This window comes from Chlamydotis macqueenii, chromosome 20 (assembly GCF_036417535.1).
Source record: "Chlamydotis macqueenii isolate bChlMac1 chromosome 20, bChlMac1.mat, whole genome shotgun sequence".
NCBI lineage: Eukaryota > Metazoa > Chordata > Aves > Otidiformes > Otididae > Chlamydotis > Chlamydotis macqueenii.
In genome coordinates, this window is record NC_141575.1 from 4,662,922 (window position 1) to 4,684,411 (window position 21,490).

The following is a 21,490-nucleotide window of genomic DNA, read 5'->3' on the forward strand; positions in this document are numbered from 1 at the left end:
TCTCCGCAGACCAGGGACTCTGCATAGCTGATCTGGAACAACAAATAGCAGTGAGACTTGGGATCCAGAGCAGAGTGGGAAGACAGATCCCATCTGCTAAAAGGTTACAAAAAAAGGATTAAGAAAAGGATGCCTTTCCGTTAACATGTCCTGTTAGACAGGAAATGAAGGCCCAGCGCCTGCATCACCCACGCACTGCAGCGGGACAGCTGATACATCCAGCTCCTTGAGGATCTCGCTTCAAGAATCTACTTTCTAGCTCTTCCAGGAACGGAACGTAAATTTGGAGGCTGGCAAGCAAAAAACTCCAGGCTTAACCAGAAGAAAACAAGTATTAAAAAGACAGAAGAAAATATTTTGTGGTTGTAAAAAGACATCAGAGAATTCAACTGAAAGAAAGAAAGCAGAAGCAGGGTTAAAACTGCCCAGGTAGAAGCATTTATTGCATCCAGCATGAAGAGCAAGGACAGATGTATACAGCCAGGCTCCAGGTGCAGAAAACACCCCTTAAGCACTACATTGTGATTTTGAGGATGACAGATTTGTACCAAAGCATGGTCCAGTGTTCAAGATACTAAGTGTTCAAGACTTTAAATAAAAACAACTTAAAAATGTATTTAAATCAAACATGAGCAAATATTTGTCACTGCTCTAAAATACTTCTTCCTGCCACAATTTGTATCATACAGTCTCAACAATCTCTAATTGCACAGTTCCTGTGAGACGAAGATACAAGCAGATTAACAGCACAGCTACTGTCATTATCTCAGTAAATATTTTTATTTTCCCATAGAAAAGAAGTACTGGTATCACTGTCAGATATACAATAGTAGAACCACACAAGGAGTGGCTGGGGAGGGACCTCTGGACATCATTTAGGCAACTGTCACCAGGGCTTGACCAGGTCAGCAGTGCCTTGACTTCTGAAAACAGTCAACCTGAGTGGCCTGTCCTGGTGTTGCCCTGCCTTCCTGGGCAAAGAAATTGTCTTGCCCTCACACATGTCTCTAGTCTTCCTGTGCTAGCAGTTTGTCCTCATCTTTGCCTTCTTTATAACATTCCAGAATTTCAACGGGCCTCAGTTTTCAGGGGCATTTACATCACAGAAGAGTGAAATTGATGGTTAAGCCATAATTGTAGCTACCTGTGGTATACAGAGGTTTGTAAAGGGACACTGAGCCACTGAGAAATGAAACAGCCATGCTAAAAGGTCACAGTCTATTACAGAAGCAGGACTCTGAGATTTCAGCGTCCAACTCACTAACTACAGACATGTACACTGCCTTAATACCAGTCAGCACAGAGAGAAAATCCTTACAAGAACTATTTGCTAAACATTTGGTAGTTACATGTCTTTTGCATAATCTTTATAAATATTAACTGAGATCCCAAAGGAGCCAGTAGATCTTTCTCAGTAGATGGCAAAGCAGTTGCAAAAAGGTCAGATGACTCATGTGACCTCGAGCAGTGAACAGGCAGCAGAGACTAACTGGTCTTTCTCAGGGCAGTGGCCCTCTCCCCTCCCTTTATTTTAGCTCAACAGCATGATACTCAGCCCAGAAACTGGGTTGATGTTCCTTAACATTTTCATGAAATTCAATTTCAGCTTGGCTTCCTGTTGATTGCCAGAAGAATTGTTGTTTCCCGTGGAACACCATCGTCTTCATAGTGCTTACATCACGGACCTGCACAAAGAAAGAGGGAACCATTATATCATAGCAGCCTACAAGTACCCAGAAAATACTGGGGAGTTGCAAACTGGTCACTCAAGGAGAAAAGTTGCCCTGTACAAAGGTCCTCTAGGACTTGTGATTGAACTTTGCGGCTGGATGGAAATGTCTAATGAGGAGATGGGTCTTTAGCCATCCAAGTAATCCCCTTTAGGTTTCTGACTCACCAGGACGTAATTAAAATGTGTTTGGTTGCTCTCATTGCCCAGGTCAATATATAGGGCACGGATGGCTATGCGATGCCGAGGAGCCACGTTGATGAAGGTCCGACACACTGCTTCTTGCCTTTGATCAGGCAATTGCACAGGATTCACTATTTCACCTTGGGGACCAAACAGCTGCCTGTCACAATCTGAGAGGGGGAAAGGGAGCAGAAAACAAAATGATTTAGAGAAGTGTCCAGCATCTCCAAGAAAGAGAAAATTTAAATTAAATACAGGCAGAAAAGTTTCTCTAAGGATTTTAATCAGTGAACCTCCAAGTATCAGCAAACACCTGCAGAGGGCTTGCCTTTAAACCGGAGGGGCAGTCCACAAGTAATATTCATTCCAACACTCCTGAAGAGGGGGCTTATTAGCTCCTAAAAATGAAGCAAGCTTTCCATAGATTCCTATAGGCAACCATGATCTGTGGAACTCGGTGAGCCTTGTCGTGGGTGCCTTAACCTAAAGCAATAGCAAAGCTTTCAGTAAGGTACCTTGGTAATACTTTTTAGTTGCAGTTGTGCTGTTGTACTGAAGAATGACCCCATTTCCTGGCAGCAAAACTCGCTGTTTCACAATCAGTGTATTCGTTCTGGAACTTATCAGTGACAAAGGGAGCTTCCTGCAGCCTGTCCGCCACATCATTCGCCCAGAAAACATCACGACCTCACCTGGAATGGATGAGCACAGGGACTAGAAACACTTACTTTGAGATAGAAGGCCAAAGTATATTGCAACCTATCTTATATATGTCTGGAATGAAGTAATTTCTGCATCTCATCCCTATCTTATCAAAATCTGTAATGAAAACGGTCTAGTTAACTAATCTAACTGTACTGATTCCAGTGAGAGGGTATATTACAGAGAGGGTTTTTAACAGGCCTAAGAAGGCAGCTTCACTAACCCCATACACTCCTTTCATCCCATATCTATAAAGAAAACAGCTAAAAAACATTATGTAGAGAGAGGAAAGCCATCGTCTTCATTTAGTCCCATCTGGCAAAGACTTGGTGGGACAGAAAAACTTGTAAAATCATTTCAGAGATGACACAGGCTCCAAGGCAGCAGGAATGTTTCAAGGCACCAAAAGCACACGGGCAAGTGAGATGCAGATTTCCCAGAGGGCCAGGCCAGTCCCCAGCGCGCCCTGGGCCGTACCTGCACTGCAGTTGAGGGAGCTCTCCAGCACGCTGACTGTTATCGCCTCCCCGAGAGGACGCCCGATGGCCACAGTGCAATCGCTGCTCTCTACACCCGTCATGTTGATGATCCCGGTGGCATTAAGAAAGAGCTTTCCACAGACACCTGCACAGTAGAGACACATGAGAAACACATCCAGAAGGCCATACAGCTGCTGAAACAGCCCATTCCCTCGTGGCACAATGAAAAGACAAGTGCCAACAGTATCCCCATCTTCCAGGTAAAGCGTGGGAAGAGTCAGTTGTTGCCCCAAGGAGTCCCAAGCCAGAAGAGCTTTGGGAAGCCCAGGGAAGGAAGACATTGTTCCTGGCTCAGATAACATGGAGAGTTCATAGCATGCTTTAAGGAAGAGCATGTTGTCCTTAACTAGGAGCATCCCCTTTCCATGCTCCTGTCCCTGTGTCGCAGTAGGGTCACCACAACCCAGCTGCATGCAGTACGCACCTATCTCTACTTTTCGGTAGTGTCCTCCTCACCTCCGTTGGTCTTTGTCTGTTCCTGAGGCACAGCTGGCACAGCAGATGCAGGAAGATCTAGGTCCTTGAATCGTGCCTCTTTGGCAGTTGCAGCTGTCGTCAGATGCGCGACCGGTGTCACTGTCGGCAGTTCTGCTCCATCGGACCCGGTCCCCACTGCCTGCTCAGGGCAGGGCCCTGAGGAGCAGCCACGTACCACAATGGCCTTGGGGAAGCGCCTGCAGAAGATGGGGTTCACGTGCTTACGGGTTAGTGGGTTGAAGCAGAAGTCCTGCCGTGTCTGAATGCCATTCCCACATGAAGTTGAACACTGCAGAGGAAGAAAGCCACAGGTCTTTATACATGTGTTTCAGTTGGTATTTAGAAATAAATGCCTTTATTGGCTCAGGCATGATCTGGGGGACTGATCTTTTGTTTGCTGATGCTGTTCAATCACTTGCCCTTTCAGTGCTCTAGTTTTATCAGCTATAAGATGGCCCACCTCCCAGGGGATCTTCCAAACTACATCTTTGAATTACAGAACCACTTCCCAAAAAATCCAAAAAGATCTGCATTCCAGAAGAAAACATGCCAAGGACCATTTATAAACTGCAGCCAAAACCTGAGCTGAAAAATGTGAGAAGCAAACCTACAGCTGCTAAACACAGGGCAGTAGAAAGGATGGAAAACATCCCTAGAAACAGTTAAGCATTTCTGTGGGAAGTAAATATACAAGGCAAGAAGTGGTAATTCTCCCCTGCGTGCTTTAGGGAAGTGAATGGCTATAAAACTGCTCCCTAGACACCAACTGCTGTGGCTAAACAGGAGCAGATACCTCTGTCCACTCGCTGAAGCTCCATTCATAAGAGCACATTTGGATGACACAGGGGACACTGCTACGTGGCTTCTCTGCCACAGGACACAAATGCTCCTCCAGCAAAATCTCCTTGCCTTGGTGAATCTGCACACAGGTGACCAGCTGAACAGCTAAGCCGAGCCCACAGCTGGAGGAACAGGGGCCAGCTGGGGTTACCTTCCATCTGACAGAGAACAACAAGGAGAAAAATTAAGTTAGTGATGAATCCCCACCCTCTACTATCGCTCACTGTAAAGAATGCACTGCAACTCCCTCATCCTTCCCCCTTCTGCTTCTCAGTAGCTTTCTTCACTCCTCTGCCTTACACATTTTGCTTCCTACAAGGCAGCCTTTGAAACAAGGCTGGGGCATCTGGAGCAGGTTTGGAGTTGGACCCAAACGGAGGGCATTCACATTTTGCAAGAAGCCAACAGACTCAAAATATGCATTGAGTCTTACTCTAGGTCCATCACAGTCTTCCCCAGAGTGACATACACAGGCTTAACTGCAAAACCAATCTTATCTCCCTCCAAAACACACACCACTCTGAACAGTCAGATCAGAAACCGACCTAGGGTACTTCATCCTGGGAGTGGCATCCTGTAGCATGTTAGAAAAAAAAAAAAAAAAAAAAAAATCGGATGCTAGCAGCTTTCCAGACAAACACCAAAGAGGGCAGGGCAAGCTCTGTCCCATTTATCACCCCGGAGCCATATCCTAGATCACACTATAAATGTTCACGGACAACCATTCTTCCTCAGTGCACGCTCCTGTGGCCCATGTGGCCATTTTGACTTCAGAGGGCATGGCCCCAAATGACATGGCTCCTGCTCCTCTGGGAGAGGCAAACCATCACAGTAGATGTCTGTCACAATCTATTCTGCCTTCTCCATGGGCTTCCTTGCACAATAGAGGACCTTATGCATCACACCTCCTCCACAGCTCACACTGCATGAACCCATTTTGTAATGCCACTTGGGAATAACGCAGCTATCAGTCAGTACCTCCAGCTGTCACTCGTCTTCACTGGATTTTAAATCCAACCAGTCTATGGAAGTACACCTGGAATTCTCTTAATGCCTACATACAAACTGGCTCATGTTTGAGAGATCACCAGTCAGCCCACTGAGTGCAGTCTGTAATACCATAAATCCTAGGAAAAATGCAATCAATTTCCTTCAGTTCTCAGAGCAGCTATCACAGATTCTTAGAGCATTTAATTCTAGCTACTTTCCTTGATGCTATGTGGATACTGTACAGCTGGCAAATGTGTCACCACCTTTTGCAGTTATGGATTTGTTCCTACTTTCCCAAGGTAATAAGAGATCAAAGGGTTTTCAGTTTTTTCCTTGACTCAAAGTCCAAAGACTTCCCTTAGTTCCGTCTGAGAACATACCAGCCCAGGAAAGACCCAGGTAGTTTGCTGAGTTTGGATCAGTGCTACTGTTTTTGCAGCTGGCTGGAGTTTCAAAGCACTGGAGAGGAAGACATCAGAGTAGCTTGGCCCTTACTTTGCCATGGACATATAGAGAGGAAGGACAGACCTCTCACTGGCTCGTTATCTCCTGGTAACTGCTTTACCTTGGTGGGCAGGGACTGAGATCGCAGACTTCCATTCTGCTCTCCGGCTTTGGCACTGGATGACAGTTTTCTTCTTGAGTTTCTTCTTTGGTGTCAAAAGCCACACACACATACTGCAGCTGAGTCTTACCTAGAAAGGGAAGCGATCTTACCACACGGCACGCGTGCAAGGGTTGAACACGTGCCAAACAGTGTCAGTCACATTCGCGTGTACAAAACAAGCAAATTCTGTCCAAGCCCCAGGCATGTTCATGGCACTCATCTTCCCCAACTCTGGAACACAGCAGTCCTCTAAACTGTTCCCTATCTGAGCCAGGCCCCCTTGCCTTTTCTGGACTTAAAAAAAAATTGTGACCACAGCTACACATGCACTTTGAGCTATAGAGGGAAAAAGGCCAGGTCCCTGAGGTTCCTGGGCACTGAGCTCACACCTACAGCCAAGTCACATTTCCCTGCAGCCCTGAAAGATCTCACCTCTGCCACAGGAGACAGAACACTCTCCAGCTAGAGGGCTCCAGACATACACGGTCCGATTTTCCAGTTGGATATGCCCAAGTGACTCCGAAGTCTGAAGTAAGTGTGCATCTTCCTCCTCAGAACAGAGCAAAAAGACCCAGACTGACATCAGCACCTGCTTCCCACACAGGTCCCAATCTAATGAAGCTGGGAGATACCCCCAGATCAAGCCTACAACATATTTGATATCACAGGAGGAAGAGGCACATTTAAGCACTTTATCCATTTTTGCAAAACATGTAAGTATCAGGAATAGCTAAGGATATCCAACAGCCAAGACCCCTCCTAATTCATACTACTTGAAAAGAGATATCTGAGACTGGAGATGCCTAAAGCAGCATCTTCCCCGTCTTGTAAACGTAAACCTGGCAGTGGCTACCCAGTATGGATTTGGACCAGTGATCCTGTGCTGAAAAGCCCTCTTCCCTGATAGCAATCTTCCCTACCACATCAGAACCTCTCTGTTTGCCAGCGAGGTATTTTCTAGTAGACCAGGGGTTATTTCTGTTCCTGGTTTTGTCGCACTCTGCAAGGAGAAATGAAGGAACACAGTCAACAGCTGCCCTAAACAAATCACCACTATGAATTGATGAATCCAACAGCGTAAATTAAGAGAGATAGAGCTGTCTAAAGTGATAGGATGAACCTTTAACTGGGCAGACATCCTTGGTGTAAATCACCCTCCCAGACTCCAGTAGTAAGGTGGTTCTTCTTAACCGGTAGCCTCCTATGGATCACAAGTGCCAAGCTCCCAGTGAGACTCCTGAAATAAGCCAAACCAGTAAACTCACTTTGTCCCAGCCTAAAGGGCAGACATTAACCACACACGGCACAACAGAGAGGGGTTTTTCTTCTGCTGGGCACAAGCTGTCATCCACCACAGTCTCCAATCCATCACGAAACTGAACACAGGTCAGATTCTGCTGGACAACTCCAGTTCCACAGACAGCAGAGCATTCATCTATCTGAGAAATCTTCCACCTAAATGAGAAGTAAATGTATCACCCTGTTTCTCACACCCTCAAAGTACTTTAATTCAGCAGACTGCTGTAAAATATTGTAAGGACTATCTTCCATTCACTCAGCTGACATCTCAGTTACCTCATGGAGCCAAGAAAGACAGAATATGGTATGGGATCCACTATGCCATTACAATTAGGGAGAAACTACTTCATACCTCTGGTTTGGTTTTTTTTGGGGGGTTTTTTTTTTTCCACCTTGCACAATGCAAATGAGACTGCAGAGACTGGGTTGGCTGGCAGAGAAAGGGCAAGCAAAGCAAGAATTCAGCTGAGCTTCCAGGAACACCAACCTGTGCAGGCATGGCTCCAAGGCACAGGGCTTGTGCTCTGAAAGGGGCTCTGGAAGCTCCAGACACCACTGATCCTCTGTTACTTCATTCTTTGTCTTGTCAAAGCACACATGATCCACTGGTTGCGTCCCTGGGATACAAAAAGAAAAGGAAAGGAAGTCATAAACAAAGTGAACAGTTCACCTCTATTATGCCATGAAGGTGCAGTAATTTCACTTTACTCAAATCAATCCGTGTAGGAAAATGGTGTATTTGGGAACACACAGACTTTCTATAAACACACAAACGTCTTTTCTGATATAACTTTTCCTCAATAGTTTTAAAGTGACTTTCCAAGATGAACAGCCCAGATGAGAAGTTTGACAGATAATCCACTGCCAAAATGGACAGATTGCTCTAAACTGGCCATTTGCAAAAACAAGGATATCAATCATAATTTGGTCCAAATTACTTCTAATGATCTTGATGTTTGACTGATGAGGAACAGGTTGCTGAAAATAAGCTCTAGCAGTCAGCTATTTTTAAATTACACTCTGTAGAACTAATAATGTCATATCATCATAGAATCACAGAATGGTTTGGGTTGGAAGGGACCTTTAAAGCCCATCCAGTCCAACCTCCCTGCAAGGAGCAGGGACATCTCCAGCCAGATCAGGTTGCAGCTTTTGTACCCAGATAGCACCATGCCAATGTCCTCAAAGTGATCATCAATATCCAAAACTAGACTAGAGGTACTGGGAGAGAAAATGCAGACTTGCAGTGCCTGTGGCATGCAAGAAATGAAACATCCATAAACTACAGCTATAAACAAGATGATTAACAATATGGAACTTGACAGGTAAAGTGAGTGAAAATCCAAACTCAAAAGTTACAAGTAAAGCTGTAAAGAGTCACCTTTGCAGTGAATGAGCTACCCACAAAGGAGAGACAGGCTTTCCTGAACCTCAAAGAGCATGACTCTGAGAAGCAAACGTCAGGAATCAATCAGCAATGTTACCTTTTCACTACCCTTCTTCTTTTCCAATAACGTCTATTCGTAAGGAGGGCCTGAGCATCACTTTCAGCTCTCAAGATGCAACAATTTCAGCTCAGATTCTCAACCTTCTGTTACTTTAAAGTCCCAGCTTTCTCATTTATTTGCTTGTGACTGCATTAGCTGGGATGCCCTAGAGTATTTTCAGTTCTTTACTTCAGAGTTTCAGCAACCAGTTCACCTGGAGAATTTGCTGGAGAAAAGCTCTCCAGAGATAACTAGTCCCACAGATTGACTCCTGTAAGTATCCATTAATGTATTTTCTAAATTCCTGTCATGAAAGCTGAGAGAATTGCCACTGTCATCTGCATTATCTGGCAAATGAGATGTCAGACCAATCTACTAGAGTGCATTCTTACAATCTGCATTATGATTTGTTCAGGAAGACAGAAACGACGAGCCGTGGCACAGGAATAGAATTCTAAGAACAAAGATTTTTTATTTCCCTTTTGGAGGCCAAAAAGGGAGTGGGAGGCTGGGAAAAAAACCAGAAACCCAAAGGGGGTGGGGGACCAAGAGGGCATGGGAGATCAGGAAAAAACTAGAAGCTAAAAGCAGGTGGGAGGCTGAGAGTGAGGAGGTACACCAAGAGAGGGTGGGAGGCCAGGAAAAAAGTAAGGGGCAAAATAAGGTGGGAGGACAGAAAAATATTAGAGGAAAAAAGAGGGGTGGGAGGCTGGGAAAAAAGTAAAGGCCAAAAGGAGGTGAGAGGTGGGGAAAATACAAGAGGTCAAGAAGGGGTGAGAGGCTAGGAAAATACTAGAGGCCATAAGGAGGTGGGAGGCCAAGAAAAAAGTGGAGGCTGAAAGGGAGTGGGAGGCTAAGAAAAAAGTAGAGGTGAAAAGCGGATTGGAGGCCAGTGATAAAGTAGAGGTGAAAACAGGGTGGGAGGCTGAGAGGGGGTGGGAGGCTAGGAGCAAAGTAGAGGCCCGAAAGAGGGTGGCAGGCTAAGAGGGTGTGGGAGTTTAGGCACAAAGTAGAGGCCCAAAGAGTGTGGGAGGCCGAGAGGGTGTGGGAGGCTACAGAAAAAGTAGAGACAAAAAGAGGGTAGGAGGCTGAGAGCTGGTGGGAAGCCAGCAACAAAGTAGAGGCTCAAAGGGTGTGGGAGGCTGAGAGGGCGTGGGAGGCAGCCCAAGAGAGTCCATGACTACCAGCCAACCAAACTCTATTTCTGCCAAGATCTCCATAAAAAGTAAAGATTGAATACTGCTGCCTCACCTTCCCCACAGGTCACTGAACATGGTCCCTGCTGAGGAATCCACATGTATGTCAGATTCTCTTTGGGGACAAAACAGCTGAAGGTGATGTCTGGATTGGTGGCATTGCCATATTCTTTTGCGTACCTTCGATAGACCTGGTGAAGGAAAAAGTCGTGGTCAATGCACAGATCAACTCAGACCTATTTCTTAGGACCAGAGATAAGAGAATCTGGTCTCCTTTTTCCATCCAATCCTGAGCCTCAATGCTATGACTCTCAATTCTTGCCAGATGCAGTCACAGTACTCACCCTGTGAATTCTGTGCACGCAGCACTGAATAAAAAGATTAAGCCAAGCAAAAGGTTTAACTTGGTATGCCTTTCCCCACACAACTATCCCACAGGCTTGCAGTGTGCCTGTAGGCAGCCAACCCCCAATTCCTCCTAAGAAGAGCAACACCATCACTCTTAGTGAACACCGTCTCCATTGGCCTTGGACACAAAGCCAACTACACCTGGATTCCACACTGTGGCAGAGCTACACAAACTCTGCCTGGACAGTTCTGACTGGCCCCTTTCCAACTCTGCTGTTTTAATTTACCTGTATTTCAATTTCTTCTTGTGTTGGCCCATCCACGTGGACTTCCTCCAGGCTTGGCAAGTTGTCCTTAGTGAGAAACACTTTGTATTTGATCTGGCTGTCCTCCAGAACTGACGGATAGGTGACATTCAGTGAGATTTTTCCTTTTCCAGCAACCACATACTCTCCTTTAACCTTCACAGCTAGAGGAGCAAAAGTAGCAGTGAGGTTAACAGATGTGGTCACCAGGATCCCCTGGTGCTGGCAACTACAGACTGTCCTTTTGCTAGAAACCACTTTGATCTAAGTCAAGCATCCTAAAGAGCATGGCTTCTACCACTTCCTACTGGAAAGCATCCCACAAACAAACCGCATCATCAAGAACTTCCCTCTCAAATCCCATTCTCTTGTTTTTACAAGCTTGTTTTAGCCCTGCCTGCAGTCCCTCCTCTCCTTTTCATTCAACTCACCCAAATGTGTAAAGAGCGGTCTCCGGTTGGTAACATGGACCAAGGTGGTGTTATATGGCAGGGACAGAAATGTAACGTACTCTGGAAGGATGGAAAGAAAGAAGATATTATATTACTGTACCTCTCTTTAAAAGGCTGAGGATTACAGATCAAGCCCTCTTGATCCGCTAGCCATTGGAGGGCAAGCCTTACAGGCAAGAAGTCACATAAAGAAGACTACAAACACTGAACACACATACAAATATGCAGCATAGAAACAGCACCATAATGTTGAGCCCAAGGGCGAGGGCTACACACCTTTAGCTTTTCCTTCTGTGTAAGATCCACTCACTTTGGTGCAAGTGGTATTATCACCCCCACAGACCTTGCAAGAGTCCATTATCTTCTTGGAGTCCATCTGGCCATCACACCCAAATGCCTGAGCAAAGGGGAGAGTCTGTCAAGACTTGCCTATTCTGAGAAGAAAACAAGCGAATGAAAGCAACGTTGCCTGAATTCCTGAAACTGCCTTCTTCATTTATAATTCGAATTTAAGAAGTCAAAATAGACAAAGATGCATTTGTACCTAGATCTACCACTGTACAGCAGTATGCAAAGCCAGGGATTGAAAGTCTTAGCTGAGAGCAGAAGTTTCATTAATTGTGCCATATTTTCTTTCCCATAAGAAGCAGCCCAGAAAGACTTCTCCTGTGACCTAAAACAAAGGCTCCCCACTCTCTCTCTTCTACAAACTCTTTCTGGAGGGAAAAGGGTGAGGGGAAAGCCCAGAAGAACAGTAAACATGAATGGCAGGTTCTAAAGGAGTCTTTAGCTCCTCAAACCCAAACCTAGTTCACATCCTTCAGCCTGGCCTCCAGTCCCATGGATCTCAGGAAAGAGATTCTATCCTCATTCCCACAAACAAGACTAATTGACACAAAGCTACAAGAGGATCTCAGCAGGCTTAGCAGAAAAACATGTGCAACTGCTGAATTTATGCTAGAGGCACTGATTTATGCTAGAGACTTTGGATCCTGCCATAACATACATATTTATCACTGTCGCCAACTGAACGGCAGAAATCAGACTAGATTATGCCTGCACCCTCTGCTGTTCACTAGGTGGAAATGCATTATAAAACATCGTGAACACGAGGATAATGAGAAAAACATAAATTGTGAAGTGTATTCTGGGAATGTAAAGAAACAGAAAACATACAACCAGGTCAGCATTGAGCAGTTACTGAAATGCAGACAGCGTGGAGGAATTGTATCCAAGTTCATCATGAAAGAATGCTTATCTCACATCTGGTCCAGAAAAAAAAAGTTATACTTCAGTTTTGATCAGTGATGCTAATCAAAATACTTGATCAAATTGTCAACTTATGATTCCCAGGTTTTACTCCTTATTTTGCCACTGACTTGATATGTTCAAACCACGTAACTTTTCTCCAACAGGGTCAGCATTTTATATGGCTATTTATATCACGAAAACTGCTCAGCTAATGATGTTTCCTCAACCAATGCATAAACCAATTGCTTCTTGGATTCAGGATGAATAGCCTTACGTACTTACTGCCTAATTAGCAGAATGTCTTATCTAGAGGGCATTGGATGCACAGAGAGAACAGTAGATTTGTTGGACTCCATCCAATAATCTAAGAACAAAACACTCTTCCTTTGAAAAGAGTTCGCTACGTTGTTTGGGAATCATGGTTTTTTCACCTGTTCCTACTAAACTGCTCCTTTGGAACAGATTACATGTCAGAGGTTCACGTGGATTCCCCAGTCACTTACTCTGCAGCTTCCCATTACACACAGATTGTAAGCCCCATGCTGCTCAGAGTCATCCTGCTCACATCTCGTTCCATCTATGAAACTGTCTCCGCGGCTTACCATGAATTCCTTTTCAGTGGCCCTGCACATGTGCTTGCACAGCAAGTCCCCTGGAGGAGGCAGGCAGGAGAAGAAAGCAGTTACTTTCGGAAAGGCACACAGCTGACCACCACGCAATGGGAAGAAGTCAAAAGGATTTGACAGAAAGAGTATCCAGGTTTTACACGAAAACTAAAACAATCAATGATACGGCCTCTTGACTTCAAAGTACAGACAGGTCCCTGAGCACTCCCCTTCACAAAGAAACCATGGTTTCTCAGCCTTTCCTTACCTTTGGCAAAGCCAACAGCAGAACTCCAAGTATAAAAGGATGGTGCTTCTACAGTGAGATACAGTGGCTTTAAATCTGTTGCTGCACATTGTTCAGCCATAAAGTCCTGCTGGGTCATCAAACAGGCCTACATCCCAGAGAGAATTATATGGGTAAGGAAAGGAAGTTACTGAGCGCAGAATCCCAAGCTGCATTTTACGCACTAGCTAAAGGCAGAAAGCAGTGGCTGATAAGTAAAACACCAAAACAACCGCAAATAAAGAAAATCACTTTAAAGGGAGGCTGTGGGATATGCAGAGAATTGTGTTTGGAAGCTGATATCTTTGCTATTTATACAAAATAAATGGATAAGGAAAATAGGAACAACATAAGCATGTCCCTCTGAAGAAAACTTATCATTAAGTGAGTCACTATTTTCTCAGCATCTGTCCTGCTATGAAGGCATAAAGAAAATGCTTCATTACACATGAACAATGCTATTAAATAATACTGCTGTCTTCAGACACAGTGGGACAAATACCTCTCCTGTTGTCAGACAGATGGAGGATGAATGCCAGATCTTTAGTCCTCCTTCCCAGAGCAGTCAGCTGCGAGAAGTACAATCTCAAACCATACAGCTCTCAAAGGGTTAAACAGCATTAAGAGAAAAGCTCAGAAGATGTGACGAGCTACATTACCTGCGTATTGCACATCTCCACTTGGATGCTGGCACCATGGCATTCCTTCCCCCCAAAAGCAGGCCTGGAAATGATAGAAGAAGAATTCCTCAACATAGGCAGGTTTATCCTAAGCAAAGAGCAAGATAGACCCTGTGGCCCTGAATCAGCCAAGAGGCACTGCGAACTCCCCAGCTCCCCTCCTCCTACCTGGGGTTGTTACAGAACCGCTGCCTTATCACAACTCCACCTCCGCAGCTGCGGGAGCAGGAGGAGAAGGGGCTCCAGACGGACCACTGCCCATGGACTACAGCCATGGGGTTCAGTTCTTCCAGAGAGCTGCACTGTCCCTTGGAGCACCACTAAGACCAAGAATATACAAAATTGGCAGCAGCACCACAGTGAACCCAGCAGGGCTGGGATCTACAAGACTGGCATAAGTTCCCATCTTTTTGCAGACTGTAACAGAATCCCAAGATGAATGAGGAACCTTCCCACAACAGCCTAGAAGAGCTCCATTCCTAGTTATGGTCTAGCATGAGGTTGGGGTTAAAACAAAGAGCTGATAGGTCATTTCAAGCGGCAAGCAAAGCCTTTGAGGAGAGCTCAGGTATCAGGCTATAGAATTGCAAAGCAACTCCAGAGATACAGACAAGGTGGAAACACCAAGATCAGCTGGTACCAGCTTGTGACTGGAGTGTCTGGCCCTAGCTCTCTGGCCGAGGGGCAGTGAGCACCACATACCTGCCACCAATGACGTCTCGCCCTCTAATGAGCTCCCTAGCACCCACACCCACTTCTGATCACCAGCAGCCTCCATACCTTATTGGTTCCACACTCAGTACCATCCAAGAGGGGAACAAGAAGCCGAGTACAGCTGGACTTGTCTCCTGGTTGTACGTGGCATGAGAGAACTTCACATATGTCCTGGTGTGGCAAGAAAATCAGGGATTTCAGGCAGTCACTTAGGCTTATCAACACAGCAGTCCCAAATGCTATTCCATTTAAATGGTACATGTTCCAGATGTTTGGTTTCTCCCCAGCTACCCAACAACACAAGCAAGTCCCTTCATTTCTCCTGCTGCTGGGCAAAAGTTGTGGGCCTGCCAAAATACCATCACTGCCAGCTGTAATGCTAGAAGATGACCAACTGAAGGAATTAAAATTTCACCCCCCTTAGTGCTTCCTCATTGAAAAAACATGCCCAGATGGCAGCCCTTAGACATGGGGACTTGGGCAATGGTGGGGAAGCTGAAGGCATCCAATGAAGAGCTCCCTAAGACAGGACCCTGAGTACGTGTACCCAGCACTTGCACTGCCAGGCCCCTGTTTGGAGAGAAGGCTCTGGGTACTTTACAAACCTTAAATGAGACTTATGTGGACAAAGAGAGGTGATGAAGAGAAGTGAAGCATTTTAAAAGGTTTGTTCTTTGCCAAGAAATCTGTGGCAGGAAAGCACCTTCCATCCCTTTGCAATAATAACATCCCCCGCTTCCTTTTTCTGAATCTTGGCTCCTGAACATTTTCCTGATGCCCTTAGCAAAAGAGACAAACTTTCTACCTACAACATTGCTGTCAGCAAAGGTGCATGCTGTGGCAACACTCCCAAAGGCTATTTTACACTGCTCATCTGCTCCGTAGTACAAGCCAGGCTTCCATCCAGGGATGCTGCCGTCCATGTCCGGCAGGTCATTTAAGCAGTTTGTTTGGCCTGTGCTGATAGAAACATAAGAAATATCACTTTCCCAGCTGTGGGCAGTAAGGACAATGACATGTTTGCAGACTTGTGCTGAGTTTCATTCTGGGAGTTGGCTGTTGCTTTCCCAGACAACACATGCTTACTGCAGGCCGAGATGGATTTAGTTGCGGCAGCTGCCTGGAGATGCTCACAGTTCCCTGCTGCTGAAGTTAAAACAGAAACCTATTCCTGTTCTTCATCCAGCCAGCTCACAGCCCGCAATGCTTGTTTAACACTAGAGGCTCTGACATTTTAAATAAAATTTCCAGGCTGAGCTAGTGCCTGAGAAGTCCAAGACAGCCCAGGCATGTTAGTCACTAACCAAGGTAATTTCCAGCCACTTGAAGCAAAAACTGGGCTTAACCTCAGCAACAGACACAAGCGGTAAGAAATAAACAAACACCAAGCTTTCAACAGTTCCTCATTTTCCAACAATGTCCTACTTTATTCCTTGTCTCTCCCTACCCTCTCCTAAGCTCCCAGCACGGGGAAACACCCCCACACAGAACTCCACCATTCCCTTACCTGACAAAGGCCAGGAACTCTTCTCGGCTGCACTGCGACCAAGCAAGGTCAATGCTGTTATGGTTTCCTGCTGAACCCATGATGTAACCGCTGCTGCTGCACCAATTCCCTTCACCATCATGGGGGATTCCAAGACTGCAAGAGAAGCAGCACAGCACTCTGAGGAGAAGAAACCCAAAGGCTGACTTCCCTCAGAGCCTGTCTTCTCTAAGCAAGGGTGGAAGCAAGGGCTGAGCTCCCTCTGCAGCCTTTCCTTCTACTGTTGTCACAAAGTTTTTCTCTCCTCTTTGCAGCTTCTAATTGTCACAGAGCATGCAGGAATACAAGAAATGCAGGGAACTCTTTCCAAATCATCTGAATAATCCATTAGAAACTCCCTGTTATGCAAAGAGCTGCTCTTCCTTTTTCTGAATCCTTTAAACTGGGGAATATTTTTCCCTGAATAAAAGATACCAGGCTGTTCTGGGGCTTTCCTACTGACCTGTGTCCAATCTCATGGGCTATGGTGACTCCCAGGTCAAAGCCGGTGTCCTGGGTAATAACACAGCTCCAGAAGGAGGAGCAGACTCCACCTAACTGAGTCACTCCACGTAGCTTCTTGTTCCCATCAGGTAACTCCAAGTCAAACCTAAAGTAAGAGAAACAAATACAGAGGAGAGAGCAAAGAACAACTGCAGCTAATAAAATCAGGTCTAGATATTTAACTGAATTTATTGGCACCATTCTCATCTAACTTTGACAGCTATCTGTCATTTCTTTTGAAACATGGAGCTCCCTGGGGCAAGATGGTAGCAGTAGGGCCCCATGAAGACTCACTGTTCAAAATTTGTGGTGATTCTACATTCAAAAATCCCCATGACCCCAGAGAAGCAGAACAGAATAAAATGACCTAATCCTATTTGCAAAAGACAGAGCACTATCATCATCTCTTCAAAGAAAGAGCAGCAAAACAAAGCCATTACACTCAAGAAAAGTCTGCCTTCGACAAATTTAGCCAAGGCAATTTAGAGCAAGGAGCCTGAAAGTCAGACAAAATGTCTGAGTCACAGTAGCCCTAGAAATCTTCCACAGAAAGCACCAGTGGGTTTTCACTTCCAGTTACTGTTCGACTTTTCTGCCCACAAAAAGCTGCAGTGGGTTTGGCTGTGCCGCTCTTGAAGCACACAGTGTCTGCTCAAGTCTTGCTGGTCAGTGCTTGGGAAATATTCCAGTTCTTTCAGAAACTGAGGAAACAGCACCTCTCTACACTAAGGGCAGGAGAATCAACCCATTTCCAAAGATTCTGTGATGCCCAGCTGCTGGGAGACACAGTGCAAATCACTGTCACTGCGCTGACAGCTGGACCATCAGCCCTGTTTCCAGTCCCCTCTCAGGGCAGGGGAGGTTCAGTACCTGGTGACGTAGAGGACAATGTCAGCATGCTGGGGGTCAGAGTCATTCTGGGGGTTGACCTTCTTGCTCCACTCACAAACACTGATCAGCGAGGAGGTGATATTTGTTGTGATGTTTACCTCTGCCTAGAGTGAAGGCACATCTTTGCACATCTCATGCAGCTTTTAGCAATCCCTTGGACAACACCTGAACACCTCCCTGCTTACCTCTGGTTCTCTCAAAACAAGCATTTGCATAAGATGAACCCTGACATGAGCACCCAGTGAGGCATCTCTCAGTAGCTCTGCCCCCTGTTAAGAGATAGAAAGGATTCAATAAAGAAAGCACCCCAGTGACTCCCACTACCTGTTCCAAATAACAGGGCTGCATTCAATACGACGGCAACACTCCCGGTAACCATAAGGGGCAATTATAAAATCACCAGGAACTATCACATTAAAGTATACACTACAAATGTAAATAAACCTGTCAAAAGATGAGAACTGTTGTTAGACTTGTCAGATACTCCGCAGCAGAAAGAAAATCTGCATGGGAAAAAGTTTTATAGGGTAGGGGAGTGAATGTTGCAGACTTTTTTTGCAGTGCACACACACAGAAAATGCATAAGCAAATTCTTAATAATAGCATTTAGAGAAATCCTGTAACAGAAATAAAACACTGAAATGTAAAATGTAAGATTAATTCAATGGGCCTTGTTCAATCTCACTGAAAGCAACAGGGACCAGATCAAGGCTCTGGTGATAAAACTCTTGCCACTGTCTCTGACATACAATTATACTAGTAATGAAATGAAGGGCGACATTTTTTACTTTAAGGCTACAATCTCAAAGCTTGTAACATCCACTTTTCCGTGTGTAGCTCTTGTACAAGGGAAAGTTTGCCATGCAGTGCCAAGAGACGCAGAGAGAAACACCCTGTGCACAAGCAGTGCTCTTCACTAGGAGCAGCTAAACACAAACACCTCTGAAAGTGCACTCACAGAGGTCCGTCTGCCTGTGACACTGAGGGCTCTCACACTGGGCCAGCAATCTAAACAGAAAGCTACTCACAATGTTCAGGTTGGCAAGAATATATCGCTCCGTGTCCTCTTTGTGGTACGAGTAAACATCTGGACCCGCTACAACCATCAACTCCAGATGTTTGACAGCTCCCTCAGCCCTCTTCTGCAGGCGAGAAGGAAACCGCCCTGCTGAACAGCACAAAGGAACACAGGGAGTTTAAAATGCAAGACAACAAAAAAGGTCCTACAGATCAACTCCCTTTTCCTGAAAGACTAGAATAATCCAGCTGGAAGACCACTTCTCCAGTTGCCTGCTCAAGGTTTCCCAGTTCTGTTGGTTTCTTTCACTTGTCAGCATCCTTAATAACATGCTCATGCTATCAAAATAACAGATACCTAAATGAAAACACACTAATTACACCCAGTGAGGTGAAAAACATCTATCAAGTACACCTATGTATTTGTATATATAGATTTTTCCTCTGAGCTCATTCAAGCAACCCCACTACCAGGAGACAGCTTTTCCAAGCAGAAGCAGCAGGGCTTCCTCTCCATGTATATTACCTCTTGCTATACGTTCCCCTCTTGTGGCACTTCTGAAGAGAATGTGGGGTCTGGAGAAGCCGATGTCCTTCAGCAGGGCCACATCTTTGCTTCTGACAGGCCTGATATCAATCTTTTCCTCATTTGCAATGACGACTCCTTGCTAAAGGAGATGAAATTCCATCTCTGAGTTATTCCAAAGACATTTGCTATCAGTGGAGAACTGTGTGCCATATCCTTCCTGTGTCTCCTTCGTAACGCTCAGATTTATTAAACGGATGGTTCACACGTGTTTGGTGCATCAAGCTGCAAACCTACAAAGGCTGTAAACACTTGCAAGTTCAGTGCATACTCACCAGCTGCCCTTCACAGTAAGTGACTCTGCACTCAGCCCCGGGAGGTTGCAGTGGATTTCCACCTGCAAAGCAGCTGCCTGAGAACCGCTTCAGTAAGCTAAAGGAAGAGTTCACCACTTGATTGCTCACAAAGGAAGAGGAAAGGAGGGCATGGTCCTCTAAAAATTCAAAGGCATAGAGTTCTCCCCAAGCCTCAATGGAGCAATGTTGAATTCGACAGGACATCAGCCCAATCTGTTCTTCTTTACAAGGGCAAGTTGGCTCAGCAATAACAAACTCAGGTACTGAAAGAAATGAAACAAGACCAGAACAAGGGGAACAGGTATGAGAAATGACGATACACAGAAAACAAAAGTAATTATCTATCTCCCTAGGAAAAAAATATTCTTCAAATGACAACTGTGGTCTTTTGGAGTCGTTGTGTCAACAGCCAAAGAACTTCTATGCTTTCATCTGTTCCAAAGTGAGGATAATCTGATTGGGAACAGACAACAGCTCTGAAACTGGCTCCTGAATTATCGGTGCTTTTACTCTCTCAATAAGTAGAACAGTGCATTTAATAAAGGCTGAGACACTTTTACTTCCTCAGATGTTAAGTATTACAGAGTGAGAATTATCATAATCCAGACAGAGGCACTGGGATGAGCACTAGGTGAACTCACAAGTAGACAGCATCCTTGCTTTAAGGATTTGAGAATTTAAAATCTATCTTTATTCTGAACTACCATGAATCCAGACCCAGAATACTAGTCTCTCCACATGTTTATTTAAAAAAAAAAATATCAAGTGCATTTAAAGCTATTCTTAGTCCAAAGCTTCGCACTCAGAAGACCTGGATCTGTTAACCTCATAGAAAAATACCAGTACAGAGAATGAGGACTGCAGGAGAAACGTGCAGAAAAAAATCTATCATATCTCCTTCAGCAAATTTTAAATACTGACACAGCTCTTCAACAGCTTTCACAGTGAAACATGGATTGCCTCGCTGAGTAATGTGACTCAGAAATGCTAAATGCTTGTCAGATCAGGGTTCGTTAATAAGTGTTCGTAGCATTATCAAATGTACAGGATTAGAAATAAACTGACAGACATGTTCCAAAATCAAGGAGGAAGGAGCCCTGCATACCATCAGACACTGAGCTGGTTCCAAAATAAGAGAAAACATCTTCTGCATCCAAAGCGCCGAGAAATTTCTGCAAGAAGAGTAATAGCTTTACATTTTTTTAAGCAAAACAAATGGATACAAGACTATCACATAACTGAACCTAACCTGGAAGAAACGCCAGTGAACAACTCAACAAGTACCAATGCCAAGTTCTCATGGCTTTATTTTGCACTAAGCATGGGCTGCACAACAGCCACCCAGAGGAAACAGCTTTATCTTCTTGATTAGCGAGGTTTGATGGAGTTTGGCTTAGAACACTTTGTGTTGTCTCTTCTCTTTTTTTCCTAGAAATAAAAAAAAAAAAAGTCTTCCTGGAAACTGCATTTTCTGGAGGCCAAACTCACCTCTCGGAACGCCGACGGCCAGCAGAACCCCAAGGGGAGCAACACGAGCGCCCGGATCGTCAAGCTGACGATCATGCTGGAGGAGTTGCAACCAGCGCTGCGGACTCAGCGCCGGCCCAGGGGTGATTAAGACGATATTTGGCCCAAGGCATCACGTGGAGCGGAAGGGAAGAGTGCAGGGTTTAAACAAACAGGGGAGCTGATCCTCTGCAGAGAGGGGCAGTCGGGGGGAACGGCCTGCAGCCGGAGGCCTTACAGGAACAGCTGGAGGGAGGGCGGTTTTTGCGCAATGTTTGCAACTTTACTGCAGCCAAAGACCGCGGCAATAACGAGCTTCGAGCCAGTCTCAGCAGCCAAACACACAAGGGGCGATTCCCGGAGGGGAAAGGGGCTCTGTGCCGTTCAGCCTGTGCCCTCAGAGGCCCCACGCCTCCGCCATGGCACCGGGGGTGAACCCACACCGGTTGCCAAGTCCTCACCGGGCAGGCCCCGC

The 21,490-nt window shown here is 45.4% G+C and overlaps 1 protein-coding gene across 5 annotated transcripts; it reads right to left on the minus strand.

The window, feature by feature from the left end:
• Positions 1 to 753: 753 nt before the first annotated feature.
• Positions 754 to 21,189, minus strand: ADAMTS13 (ADAM metallopeptidase with thrombospondin type 1 motif 13). 5 transcript variants are annotated; one of them, XM_086763598.1, is made up of 29 exons: positions 20,998 to 21,189; positions 20,615 to 20,681; positions 19,489 to 19,772; positions 19,154 to 19,295; positions 18,639 to 18,775; positions 17,796 to 17,879; positions 17,590 to 17,714; positions 16,679 to 16,825; positions 16,198 to 16,332; positions 15,500 to 15,650; positions 14,757 to 14,861; positions 14,145 to 14,296; positions 13,956 to 14,019; positions 13,279 to 13,405; positions 12,909 to 13,057; positions 11,431 to 11,551; positions 11,134 to 11,214; positions 10,685 to 10,866; positions 10,105 to 10,240; positions 7,854 to 7,983; positions 7,333 to 7,522; positions 6,500 to 6,617; positions 6,026 to 6,155; positions 4,424 to 4,628; positions 3,610 to 3,919; positions 3,092 to 3,238; positions 2,428 to 2,604; positions 1,898 to 2,082; positions 754 to 1,685 (listed from the first exon to the last, which is right to left on the minus strand). In XM_086763598.1, the coding sequence occupies exons 1-29, from the start codon at positions 21,070 to 21,072 to the stop codon at positions 1,527 to 1,529; spliced, it is 4,215 nt and encodes a 1,404-aa protein (XP_086619724.1). In that variant the 5' UTR covers positions 21,073 to 21,189; the 3' UTR covers positions 754 to 1,526. The 5 variants fall into 5 exon arrangements, 4 of the variants coding, with proteins under 4 accessions (XP_086619724.1, XP_086619723.1, XP_086619725.1 ...); XM_086763597.1 differs by having other exon boundaries at positions 18,639 to 18,778; XM_086763599.1 differs by lacking the exon at positions 20,998 to 21,189 and adding an exon at positions 20,759 to 20,835 and having other exon boundaries at positions 18,639 to 18,778.
• Positions 21,190 to 21,490: the final 301 nt, after the last annotated feature.

Coding starts and splice junctions, on each gene's coding strand:
- ADAMTS13 (XM_086763597.1), bottom strand. CDS start 21,072: ATGATCGTCAGCTTGACGATCCGGGCGCTCGTGTTGCTCCCCTTGGGG. Junction 11,215..11,430: donor CACAGAAGGAAAAGCTAAAG/GTGTGTAGCCCT, acceptor CCATCCTTCCAG/AGTACGTTACATTTCTGTCC. Junction 4,629..6,025: donor CTCAGTCCCTGCCCACCAAG/GTAAAGCAGTTA, acceptor GTTCTCTGTCAG/ATGGAAGGTAACCCCAGCTG.